General features: G+C 35.3%; 2 protein-coding genes across 2 annotated transcripts; one reads left to right on the forward strand and one right to left on the reverse strand.

The window, feature by feature from the left end:
* The first annotated feature begins 4,778 nt into the window (after nucleotides 1–4,778).
* On the forward strand, nucleotides 4,779–10,304 carry LOC126629743 (diphosphomevalonate decarboxylase 2-like). The gene is made up of 10 exons (XM_050299850.1): nucleotides 4,779–5,195; nucleotides 6,074–6,272; nucleotides 6,814–6,877; nucleotides 7,191–7,254; nucleotides 7,378–7,458; nucleotides 8,230–8,316; nucleotides 8,638–8,795; nucleotides 8,922–8,970; nucleotides 9,558–9,682; nucleotides 9,835–10,304. The coding sequence occupies exons 1-10, from the start codon at nucleotides 4,980–4,982 to the stop codon at nucleotides 10,046–10,048; spliced, it is 1,257 nt and encodes a 418-aa protein (XP_050155807.1). The 5' UTR covers nucleotides 4,779–4,979; the 3' UTR covers nucleotides 10,049–10,304.
* Nucleotides 10,305–10,641: 337 nt separating this feature from the next.
* Nucleotides 10,642–12,840, reverse strand: LOC126629744 (uncharacterized). The gene is made up of 5 exons (XM_050299851.1): nucleotides 12,554–12,840; nucleotides 11,839–12,132; nucleotides 11,537–11,748; nucleotides 11,161–11,434; nucleotides 10,642–11,070 (listed from the first exon to the last, which is right to left on the reverse strand). Exons 2-5 carry the CDS (start codon nucleotides 12,100–12,102, stop codon nucleotides 10,774–10,776), a joined length of 1,047 nt encoding a protein of 348 aa, XP_050155808.1. The 5' UTR covers nucleotides 12,103–12,132; nucleotides 12,554–12,840; the 3' UTR covers nucleotides 10,642–10,773.
* Between the last annotated feature and the right edge of the window lie 241 nt (nucleotides 12,841–13,081).

Consider the following 13,081-nt stretch of genomic DNA (forward strand, 5'->3'; position numbering starts at 1 on the left):
GAAATTGATGATTGAATTATTACTTAAGTGTTGATAAATGTTCTCATTTTCTATTGTTGACACATCATTTAGTTTGTAAATTTTATCTACAAATTTAGTCTCCTCTGTGGATGCAAATTTCTTCCTCCTTGGTCTTGGACAAAATTGCACCTACAAAACAACTAACACCTTTGGTTAAGGCCAAAAGCTTCATGAACCCACGATGAATGCCGGGGGGGGGGGGGGCTTTGGCCGAAGAGCCTCCGATGCCAGAGAGAAAAGTGTTTAGAGAGTTTTTGGGAGTTTTGCAAAAGTGTTGGAACTAGGGTTTTAGAGAAAATAGGTTCAATATATAGAGCGTGGCCAGTCCCTCTTTTGAGAAAAGGTGGCCAGCCTTTTGGGGTATTTTTGTGTGAAATGAGTGATTTAATTGGTAATTAATGGATTAATTAGGAATAAATCCATTAATTAGCCAATTAACTCAATTTATATGGAATGTTTTGAAGTTATGAAATAATTACCTTGTGGAAAATATAGGATGAGAATGGATGAAATAACTTTGAATTTGTTATCTATTTTGGGCACCTTTGACTTGATTGAGGGATGATTATCCATTGCTCGCACATAGGAATCTCGATATGTCTCGAAGGTAATTTTGTTTTTTTTACCCAAAAACCCACGTGTCTCTTCTTGATTATTTTTGGCCCCACATCCTCAGTATTATTCTACTGTCAATATTATGTATGATTAAATGTATATAAATAAGTAAGATAGATAGATAGATAGATAGATAAATAAATAAATAAATAGAAGTTGGTGAGAGGCGTCCTAATGTATAATATCCCATGTCAATGATGTCGTTGTCAATATAAATTTTGAAGAAAGCCAACAATGGAGGGCTGCCTGCCTAGGCTGTCGTATTTTGACTGAGAAAACCCATTTGTATGTTTTATGACAGCACTTGCTGGTTGCTGCTGAGTGATACGAGACACATTCCATGCAGCCAACTTGCTGACTGTTGAGCACTTGATTAATTATTAACTAAGAGTATCAAAGTTTGATCCATGAATAATGAAGATGTAATGTACTTGTGTTAAGTTCAATACTAAATTAGTTGTTCGAATATTGTGTGATTTAACGCAATTTCTCTCTCTTTTTCCTTTAGACTATAGTATCATTGCATTAAAAATATGATATATTTACAATGTAAAAATGAAATTAAAAACTGAAAACGAAATGATTATCAATAAGAGTTGGTTGTTGGCCTATAACTTTTCATTTATGAATGAACAATTATACTACCTAACCGTAGCATTAAGTGACGATTAATAGCCACTTAGGTCTTAAGCATACTACCAGCCTTCTTAATCCCTCTTAGTTGGCTAATGAGCTAATGAACCACTCAACAATGAAAAGATTAATTTTCGAATGTCCAATTTTTTTTTTATTTTTTTTTGCCAAGTTCGAATGTCCAAATTGAAACCAATTACATTTTGGGCTCATCAGAAAAAGTGGCTTTGGTTGACATTTTTTAATGTGTTGTCTTGGTTGACAATAAACTGGAACATGTATGCCTACCTACCATGCATAATTGCACTTATTTTTTGAGAAAACTTATGCTCATATTTATGGGTTTCAATTACAATAGTACATACTACTTAATAGTACGAGTTTTATGCAAAATTTTACTATTATTAAATTCTTATATATAATATTTAGCTGTTAATTTACTCAGCCATACGTACCATAAAGGAAAATTACATTTTTAAGTTTAGAAATAAGAGTTTTCTTGAATAAAAAAAAAAAAATTTGGGAGCACCTGAAGAATATTATTAAAAGTAAATGGACAAATATGCGCCATGTGGTGAATCCTTCAGCTTGCTTTTGTTGAATTTTCTTGGTTGGACCTTCAAATGCTCATACAAATCACACATGGTTGGGATGCTACTAAGCATTTTCAACTCTTTTACTTTTGGAGTGAGAGTATATATGAATATTTATAGTCTTTAAGAGAAGGAACTTAATTTTTTTTTTTCAAAAAATGAGGATTGGTTATGAGCCCACACCACATCGAGTTTCAATGATTTGGACCGTCTATCTATCAAGTTGTATCTCATAGATTATCCTTGCAAAATATTAGACAAATCGGAAATATTTGATTTATCTAATTGAGTCCAAAGAAATTGACGAACACTATGGTCTAAGAATCATCAAAATTTCATCGTGATAATTGAATGGACAAATTATTTCGGATTGAATTGAATTTTCGCAAGGATAATTTATGAATCAAGATTTACAACATAGAATGTTCAGATTGTTAAAGTTCGATGTGGAGTGGATGTCATAACTAATCCCCATTTTTTTTTTTCCAAAAAATGATGATTCCTTTCCATAAAAAAAGCCTGTATTTTATATATATGGATGTGTGAGTAATTGTTCAGACTAATATATTATACTAACTTTGGTCAATTTTCAGATTTTCACCAACCTACCAACCTTGAATTCTTCCATATTCACACTCACTTTGGTAAAAAACATTGTTTTCATCTTTACTTATTCCCCCAAAAGATAGAAAAATAATGTCAAAGATTCTACTATTTGTACAAGGACAAGTGCCAAGAAAAGCCCATTAAATTTAAGGAAACTTTAACGAAAAACTACTGGTATTATTCACTTTAACGAAAAATCACATTTTTACACTAAAAAGTCAATTATGATACTATTCACTTTACTCTTTATTTTGTCTTTATCGTTAAAACTCAAAGTTTTCAAGCCATTTTCATTAGTTTTCCTTTAATTTAAATGTAAATTAGAATTGCTAATGGATCAGAAATTTTTGAGCATTTCTCTTTAAGCTACCGTGTCTTTAGGTTCAAATCAATTCCCTTATTTTTATAGTAACTTATAGTAGTAATATCGCTTATAATAAAAGAGTTAATTGTCACTCAGTACTCCCCCTCCTCTTATGTGGCTTAGCCGAACTCCCCCTCCTCTTAATATAAAAATATCGGTGTACTAAAAAAAAAAAAGAGTCAACTATTTGTAGACACAAGTTATGTTCAATGCTAAAAATTGAGTCAACTGGGAGAGGTCAGTGAAGAGAAATGTTAACATTCAACATGAGACTTCAAATAAATATTTGGAGGCGGGTTTGTGGTACCACTTCTTGTTTTACACAATCTTTGACACATTTTTTTTTGGAGCTCACTCTTTAATGTCTTTTGACGATCAAAATCGTCTGTCTTTTAGAACATCATTCATATATCATCCTTGCAAAAAATTAGACAAATCCAAAACCATTAAGGCATTCATTTGTAGTGAAGAAAATAGACGAATACTAGTTTACAAAGAAACCCTAAAACCTTAATCTAACGATCATATGATCTCATATTTGAGTGATTTTTGGTGAACATGGTCTTTGAGGGAATATCTGAAAGATAGATGATTCGGATTGTTGAAGAACATTATAAAGTGGGCCACACAAAAATGTTTGTAAAAAATTGTGTAAAAAAAATGGTGTCACGAATCCGTCTCCTATATATTTATATGAAGTTTAATAAATGATAAATGGTGAATTGCCTAAAAAAACTTTTAATTTGGAGAGGTTTACAAGTGGTGAATTATCTTATTAGGTAATGACGCATGAGGAATTAAAGATAAGATGTAGAGTAAATAATGTCAATCACTTGAGTTACAATACTTTTGCTCTAATTGAACTAAAAAAAATTGTTTCATAATTAGTTGTTCTAATGATTCTATAATATTATCACTTACTATTACGATCTAGTTTATGTTTAATTTAGCCAATTATCCAAAAATGTTTAAAAAAAAATGATAAAAGTAGTTATTCATATAAATTTATATCATTTTTTTTGTTTAACAGCTTTATAATCATTTTGTTGGAACTGAAATTTAGTTAAAAGTGGCGAACATTTTTATTTTATTTTTCTGTTCTTTTTGGCGAAGAAAATTAAGAGTCGAAGTCAAAGAAGGGCGTCCGAGGATTCCCATTCGCAGATCCCCAAATCCGCATCCCATTGACATTGACTTAAGACAGCGCCGAGGTGGGCGCCCACCACCGACAGCTCTCTCTCCAACAAATTATGGACGGCTTCTCTGCTTTCCCACTTCTTATTAAAGTATAAAATATCAATGATATCGGAAATATCGATAGTTTAAAAACACGAAAATTTTGATAGAAATATCGGGATATTATCGATATCGATAAAAATTGAATAAAAACCACGAAAATTGTAAGAAAAACTTGGAAATTTTTATTGAAACTTTGCAAGATGTTTATTTAGTCAATTATCTATTAGTTTATCACAAAAAATTAGAAGGAAATGTATTGCATGATAAATATAACTGATTTAAGTTGATTATATAGCGAGCTGACATGAGTGTAGAAAATATGTCGTAATTAATGAAAAAAGTTTAAACACACCATAATCATTTATATATAATGAATTAGTACAATATTTTACACTTTATACATTGCATGGTAAGATACATGAGTGACTTAGCAAGGTCTAAAATATCGATGATATCGGAAATATCGGTAGTCCAAAAACACGGAAATTTCGATGAAAATATCGGGATATTATGGATATTTTAGACCATGCTTCTTATACACTTTTATCCTTTCCTATTTTATGTCATCATGTTTAAGTCACGTTAATATTTTATATTGATTTTTTTATAAAGATAATAAGACAAAAAGTAATGGTAACTTAACTTAACCGTGACCGCGCAAATATAAAAAGATGAGAGAGTATGAAAAGTGGAGTGCAGACAAGCCAGGTACACAAATTATATCTTTCAACTGTGAAGTATAAATCCTACCATTTGGCTTCTTCCTCCGCCCGCCACTCTATTAAACTCCACCACCAACTTCCAATTCCCTCTCAGGTTCACATTCCCCATTAGACCTCGTTAGAATTTAGATCTCACTCCGTCGCCCAGCTTTTTCCGGGAAAATTTTCGTCTTTTCGCAGCGTTCAATGGCGGATGAGTCGCAGAAATGGGTGCTGATGGTGACGGCTCAGACGCCCACCAACATCGCCGTGATCAAGTACTGGGGAAAGAGGGACGAGAAGCTCATCCTGCCGGTCAATGACAGCATCAGCGTGACGCTTGATCCGGCCCACCTCTGCACCACCACCACTGTCTCCGTCAGTCCCACCTTTGACCAAGATCGGATGTGGCTCAATGGCGAGGTATAACTTTTAGTCGCCTTTTCTTTTTTCTCTTACAAGTTTCTTTCTTTCTGTTTGGTTCCCGGGAAAATGCCCGGCAAAGAAACCGGAGCACTTGTTTGGGATCAGGGGTTCAGAGAAGCTCTTAACTTTGACATAAACGACTTGGTGGGCCTCCATGGGGAGCCATAATTTTGTGGGTTTTACAAACTCCATTTGGTCACCAATGAAAAGGAAATTAAAGAATTTTAGATACTGAAAGTTAATGATTGTCAATTTGTAAGAGATTGAGGAACAGAGTCTTTTCACTATGTAACAGCTATATCACTGATATTGGGGGTTTTGGTTTTTTATTTTTTGGGGGAATTCGAAGTGCCTCGGGTGTAAGGGAGAATGCTCTTAGCGAAATGAGCTACAAGTCCATCGCCATTGTGTTTTATCAATTTAGTTCGGATTGGCTGTTGAGTGACAGTAGGTGATGAAATGAAGAGATTAAAATTTGGGGGAATTCGAAGTGCCTCGGGTGTAAGGGAGAATGCTCTTAGCGAAATGAGCTACAAGTCCATCGCCATTGTGTTTTATCAATTTAGTTCGGATTGGCTGTTGAGTGACAGTAGGTGATGAAATGAAGAGATTAAAATTTGAAACTTTGAATAATGTGTATATCTTTAGATCTGTCTTCAGGAAACAAGTGCCAGTTTTTTTTTTTTTGGCTAATTAAGTTGGGTTTTTCATGTGTTGAAAAACGATGGTAGTTGGATTTTACAACTTGCACTGTTGTTTTTTTTCCCACAAAAATCATCAGGGGTTTGATGTTTTACTTTCCACATAGACATGAATCATGATCCTTTCGGAATTTCACTGATTCATGGCTCTCATGTTTTTTCCGGTTAGTGTAGGAGATATCCATTTCTGGAGGCAGATTCCAAAGCTGTTTAAGAGAAATTCGCAGTCGAGCTACCGATGTTGATGATAAGGAAAAGGGAATCAAGATTACTAAGAAGGATTGGGAAAAATTGCATGTACATATCTCTTCATATAACAATTTTCCTACTGCTGCTGGATTGGCTTCCTCAGCTGCTGGTTTTGCTTGTCTAGGTAATTAATAATTACCCTAATTTTGCCCTATATTATCCATTATAACTTGGAAGTAGTTTACCTTAGCAACCGAATGTGTTTTGTGTTTTTTAGGCTGAATTTTCTTTTCATAACTCAACTGCTTTTTTGTCTACAACGATACATATCCAAAATATGGGCAATCCAACTAACATTACTGCATAATGATCCAAAAAATTAGTAGGCAACTTGAGACAGTGGAAGGCTGGTTGTACAAATTGGTATTACTGGATGAAATTTTTTTAGAATACATAAGTTCCACGTATCTAGATGCACATATATGAATGTTATATAATTTTTAGTAAAAGATATATAAAGACTCTTGACAAGTATCTATTTTCTGCTCTTACCAATATCTTTTGGTATTAACACTTAATACTTGGACATTTCTTTTTATCTTATCTTAATATTTTGAAATACTTTTTTTCCCTTTCAGGTTGTAGATTACTCTTTTTTATCAATACATATACATAGTAATTAACAATGAGCATATGATAGCTAAGTGTCTGTTTATACTTTGCAGTTTTTGCCCTCGGAAAGTTAATGAATGTGAAAGAAGATCACAGCCAGCTTTCTGCTATTGCAAGGTAGTTGAGAGTTATTTAGATATCTCATTTCCAGGGTGCCTGTATCTTGTTTCAGTTATAATGATTCCAAGTGGGAACACCTTGCACTTCAGTTTCATCTGTCATTCTTGTGGTTGTTAATGGAATTTTACGTTACATAAATATCAGCCACTATATAGGCCTCACTGAAGATGACTTTTACTCTGTTGCTTTATTTTTCATTCATGAGGTTGTGTGTTTAAAATTTATGTTCTTATTTATTCATATGATAGAGATTCTAGTATGCTGGTTGTAGTTCGTGGGAATAATTCCTTGAATTTGTTTGCTCATACAGGCAAGGTTCTGGTAGTGCTTGCCGCAGCTTATATGGGGGATTTGTCAAGTGGATCATGGGAAAAGTAAGCTTAGTTTATAATTATATTTTCAATTTTTTTTTTTATTGTTTTCATTATGTCCTCTGTTGAAAAGCAAGTTTTCCTATGGAGCTTTAGTTCTGATTCTTGGTATCATGATCTATTAAGGATGATAAGGGAACCGACAGTCTTGCAGTCCAACTTGCAGATGAGAAGCACTGGGATGAACTTGTTATTGTTATCGCTGTGGTATGTATTGTCTTTTCTTTTCTCGTTTGAGTAAATGATTGTATTGGTAAATTTTGGCCAGTGGACGTTACTTTTATCTTGTCATTTTTGTGCTCGGTTCTTCAAAGGTTTTCTCTGGGGTCTTTTGAATTTTCTACTTTCCATCTCTGCCATACATTTGTATTTTGATGCTTATACAGTACTTTACATCTGTTCATGTCTGCATGTCTTCCTGGTTTGGTAGTATAAATTCTATGGTCTTAAATGTGTATCCTTGGGCGATGATACCTTTAAGTTTTGCAAATACTGCCTATGAACTTATCTAGTTTGCTTAGTCATATTTCTATTCTATGCTTCTTGATGCAACCGTTTTCTTCACCTGTAGTATTTGCATGAAAATTCGAGGAAAGTGGGAACTACATTTTTGCAGTCAAAATGTCAAATATATGATATACGTGAAGATAGTATCCTTTCACACAAAGAGATAGGAAGATATTAAGTCAAAGTCAAGCATAAATTAAATTAAATAGAAAAAGAGTGAAAATTGCATCTAATAGAGTTAATAACTTGACAGACTGATCAGTTGTCACCATCTTAAAGAATACGTTTTTATAAGTGGAGTTAAGCCAGATAACTTATGTTGTCACTAAAGTCCAATATACATACATACATACATACATATATATATATATTGCGGTGCTTATAATAGGTGCGCATGCTTCTTCTGGAATGTTGAGATGCTACAACTGTAAAGAACCCTGTTATTTACCTTCTTGATTTTGTTTATTTCAGGTAAGTTCACGGCAGAAGGAAACAAGTAGCACTACAGGAATGCGTGATACTGTTGAAACAAGTTTGCTCTTACAACATAGAGCAAAGGTACGTTCTCACTTTCCTTTTCACTGTCCATCCTAAATAATAGGATTTGTCTTCAGTAGTAGCTGGTTGAGCAGAGCTCCATCGTTTTACATCCAATTATGCTCAAGAGGTTAACTACTTAAGAGATTTATAGATTGTGGTTTAATTTCTGTCATTTTCAAATTCCTCGGAACTTTTAAACTACCCCATCCAAATGCACTGCTATTATAGAAGAAAAAGGCGTCTAATTTTTTGTTTGGTTTGTTATTTTTCTACTTTTTTGGGGTCATTTAAACTCTGATCTAATTTGTTTCTCCTATCTCTTTTTTGATACTGTTACAGGAAGTAGTACCAAAACGCATATTGAAAATGGAAGAAGCCATAAAAAATCGTGATTTTGCTTCTTTTGCACAACTGACCTGTACTGACAGTAACCAGTTTCACGCTGTCTGCCTGGACACATGTCCACCCATCTTCTACATGAATGATACATCCCACAGGCAAGCCCCGTTGCATTTGTGTCACTTGAAAAGCTTAGCAAGTAGATTAATTCATATATTTTTTTCATTCATTGAGGCGACGCTATACACGTGAAAGTTAATATTGACGAAGTGCCTATGTCTCAGGATAATAAGCCTTGTTGAAAAGTGGAACCGCGCAGAAGGAACACCTCAGGTTTGAATTTTCAGGAGAAAACTAAATGATATTTAATGAGTATAAAATACTAATTGTTTGTCTTTCTAGCATGGTACTCATCTTGAATTTAGCATTTCTGATTACGTATATTTTCAGTATTAGACCAAAAGTGATTATATTTTCTGTAGAAGTCCTTATGTCTATATATTAAAGAGATTAATCTACATGGAGCTTCACTGCACATGTTTTCTTAATATAATGCCTCAACTGACACAAATTGCACAGCTACATACATGAAACAAATACAAGCTCTTAACGATTTACAAATTTTCTCGTGGAAACGAATTTCTTTTTACTTTGGCTTGACAAGTAATTTGGATCAGACTTTGTTCTCGTGATAAACCTAGTTCAAAGCATGCTTCTAAATCTGGAACTGCTTCTTCCCTTCTGGCACTGATTCTACTTTTTATAAGTTTGTGGCATATAAGCATGCTACTAAATATTAGTTGGAAAATGATTTTAGGCTTAAACGAAAATAATAATCTCAACTCTATAAGCTTTTGTTTGAGTTGCATACTGTTTATATTATTCGTTCGAGTAGCTGACAATATTGTAATAATCGATAGGTGGCTTATACATTTGATGCGGGGCCGAATGCAGTTCTAATTGCACGTAACAGAGAAACGGCTGCCCTTTTAATTCAGAAGTTGCTATTCTGCTTTCCACCAAATTCTGATGCAGATTTGAACAGGTAATTCGAGTTTAGATGCTATCATGCTTTCATATGATCCACAAAGTTTAAGAGATTCTTGTTTCTGCGAGTTTCTGCATCAAGGATTTTTCTGACTGTGCCAACCCTGTTCTTTCTTCTTTTAATAAATATTTTCACATTTCATTTTCCAGTTTCGTTCTCGGTGATAAGTCAATTCTAAAAGATGCCGGTGTTGAGAGCCCGGAGGATATTGAAACTTTACCCCCACCTCCAGAAATCAAGGATCCGTCCCAGAAATTCAGAGGAGATGTCAGTTACTTTATTTGCACAAGACCTGGGAGAGGTCCAGTTGTGCTGTCAGATGAAAGTCATCTTCTCAACCCTGAAACTGGATTGCCAAAGTAAGCGCGGAAGGTTTCTCTCTTTTGTTTCATAATGCTATTCCTTCTCAGGTCTATTCAAATGGCTGTATGGATAATGCTTTTAGGCTGAACCGAGAACTTGGCTTGAAATGATTTTCTGAGTTGCTCGCAGTTTGACAGCTTCTGTTGCTTGTTTCATGCATTTGTAACTTACTTTTTGCTCTTTATTCCAATTATGGCCTTTGTATTAAGAGTCTTTGACACAATAATGAATAAATTTATCTTTTGTTCATTCAAAAGTATGGCGTTGCATCTTTCACTTTTCGTAGGAATTTGAGATGGAAGATTGATAGACTTCACTGAAAATGATAGCTAGCGGTTAAGGCCGGAAAATGGTGATCGAAACTTCTACAATAATTTTGGTGAGGAGGGAGTTTCGAACCAAGATGCATTGGAGGAAATCCAACACCCTATTCTGTAGTATCAATTGTCGTGTTTCTAAAGAGATGCTTTACCTTCCAGGTGTTATATTTGCAGGAACCGCACTGCATCTGTCATTTATGTAGTTCCAACTTAGCCGTTCGTTCACCTTCCAGGTGTGAGTTCGCTGAATGTAACCACAAAAATGGCCTGAGATTTGGAACATCACAATTTCCAATTATTTCGTCTATTTGAATCTGTAACATTACAAAAATTTGTCTTGCAACATAATTAGTATATAATGTAGCATCTCTGAGAGAGCTGCTCTGTATCGACAACGTCAATGGTCTACTTCTCTCTAATTAGAAGTGCCTTTAAGATGACCTCACTCATACCATCTGCAGCTGGCAACAAATGTCCACCACCTGGTACCTCATGGTAGTGAATCCATGGAAGCTTTTCGGCAATATAGCGTTGCAGCTCAACTAGGACAAGCTTATCTTCGTCACCCTGCCATAGATGGACCGAGCGTTCATTGCTGGCAAAAGGGTTCTTCAGATCCATAGGACCAAATTCCCAGCTCCCAAATCCAACAATCATGTCGCGAAAGATGGACTCAGCTTCTCCTTGCTGCGTGACATGTGCCTGCCCAAACAAATAACAAAACAAAAATCATCAAAGCTGCCGAGTTTCGATAAAAATCCTAAACATTTAGAGATCGAATAAGGAAAGTACCTTGTGCTTTTCGCTTCCAGAAACCTTTCCATTCCTAATGATTTCCCAATCTTGGTGGGAAAACACCTTCTCTGGTTTACCGGATACAACGCTGGATGAAGGAAAGAATTTCTGAGTGTTCCACCAGTAGGTTAACCAAGGTATATAGTGAGCAACTCGAAGCGCCCATTGATCCTGTGGAGGTTGCTTCTTATAGGCATAGGATGACAAGTTGGCAGGAAGTCCTGGCCACCAGTAATTGATCACGGGAGCGATCAGCGCTGCTCCTGCTAGCCTGTTGTAATAAGCATCCCAAACACATCAAACTTTAGAGAAAAATTTCAGTACCGAACGATGCATCATCTGGTACTGACGGAGGCTTGTTCTGAAGTCTTACCTATGAGGGATGTACTGGAGACACTTCCAAATGACCTGTCCTCCCATTGAGTATCCAATTACATAAAATTTGGATCCGAGTTCCAGCTGATCACCAAGCTCCTCTATATCTAACGCCAAGCTCTTCGCTGTTCGCTTAGGATCCGGATCACTTTCACCGTACCCTGGTCTGTCGAAAGACACAATGTACACACCTAAATCTTCAATAACTTCCTGAGAAAAAAAAAAAAAAAAACATCCGCCACGAAATCAACCAAAATAGAGTTGAACTGAAGAATGACAGAGAACCAATCAAGGTAGTACCAGAGAGACAGATGTTGCAATGACTGGATCATGTCGGGAAGTACCGAATGGATGAACAAAGATAATGTTATACTTGGCCACTTGTTTTGGAACACCATGTTCCTTGTAGGCCAAAAATCTTCCATCCCTTAGCCTTATTCTAGGCGCTGTGACAGGTGGACCGCCAGGCGAACCACAGATGTTCGGAGGGGGTGGTCGGGCGGCCTGATGTGCCAACGCCAGCAATCCAACCAACAAGATGAATGCGATCCTGTTAAACATCATTGAGAAGATGAAGTATGGAGCTTTGCTCAACTGCAGTGAAGAAGCAAATACAAAAATAACATTACACTTGAGGACATTATATAATAAGTTCTAATTTTGCCTCAATTGGATCACTCAATTTTTTAAGAGCTCAAATAAAAACAGGTCATCTTAATCAAACAACCATCAGAAAAAAGGGTGTAATGTATAAACAATACAAATACAAACACACTTTTCATTTATCGAAAATGATATTCTAATATCTAAACAACAAGAGACAGATTCCAATATTTAAGAGAACGCGGTGTTCTAACCAACTAGGTTATACTAATTGTTTCTATAGCGAACACAATCAATAAATAAGTTGGAAATTAAAAGATGCACTCCTTTGTTTAACCGAAACCACAAGAAAAGAAATCATATGCACATAAAAAATCATACTTCCTAATGTGCTTTTTTGGTAAAAACTTACCACCAATGCTCCTCCCTCTGATATTTATTTGTTTATGCAGAAGAAAATGGCAGAAACAGGCTGAGTGAGCAGCTGCTTTTAGCTTTTGTGTGGTGCTGAAGCTGCCGGTGTCGGTGGGCTGCTTGTTTTCGTATTGACAAACGAAGAAGATAAAGAAGTCATGAAGAAAATTCGTCCATCACAATGATGAGAAGTCAGAAAGATGAGAAGGGATATAGTTTTGTTAGACATTTTTAATTCATTATGGTGTTTGGTATCGCGTTCCACCTAACACAAGTTACACAACCAGCCACACAGAAAAATCCATCCACTGATGATTTTGGCATACCTTCCCGGCTTTCCTTTTCACCTTTTTATCTTTTTCTGTATTGGAACTTTTATGAGTCATCAGTCATCAGACCCATCACAAATGTGGTATTAATGCAATGTCATTACAGCATCTCTAAACATGGTGTAAAAACAACTAAAATTTTATTTTAATGAGTCAAATTTAAAAATAATATTGTTGTAGCAAAAAGCTGTCTTTAG

This window comes from Malus sylvestris, chromosome 7 (assembly GCF_916048215.2).
Source record: "Malus sylvestris chromosome 7, drMalSylv7.2, whole genome shotgun sequence".
NCBI lineage: Eukaryota > Viridiplantae > Streptophyta > Magnoliopsida > Rosales > Rosaceae > Malus > Malus sylvestris.

Bases quoted from the DNA above. Each gene is read 5' to 3' on its own strand.
- LOC126629743 (XM_050299850.1), top strand. From the start codon at position 4,980: ATGGCGGATGAGTCGCAGAAATGGGTGCTGATGGTGACGGCTCAGACG. The intron at 6,273-6,813 runs GTAATTAATAAT...TATACTTTGCAG, and splicing joins TGCTGGTTTTGCTTGTCTAG to TTTTTGCCCTCGGAAAGTTA. The intron at 8,317-8,637 runs GTACGTTCTCAC...ATACTGTTACAG, and splicing joins TCTTACAACATAGAGCAAAG to GAAGTAGTACCAAAACGCAT.
- LOC126629744 (XM_050299851.1), bottom strand. From the start codon at position 12,102: ATGATGTTTAACAGGATCGCATTCATCTTGTTGGTTGGATTGCTGGCG. The intron at 11,749-11,838 runs GTACTACCTTGA...TTTTTTTCTCAG, and splicing joins TTGCAACATCTGTCTCTCTG to GAAGTTATTGAAGATTTAGG. The intron at 11,435-11,536 runs GTAAGACTTCAG...TTATTACAACAG, and splicing joins CTCCAGTACATCCCTCATAG to GCTAGCAGGAGCAGCGCTGA.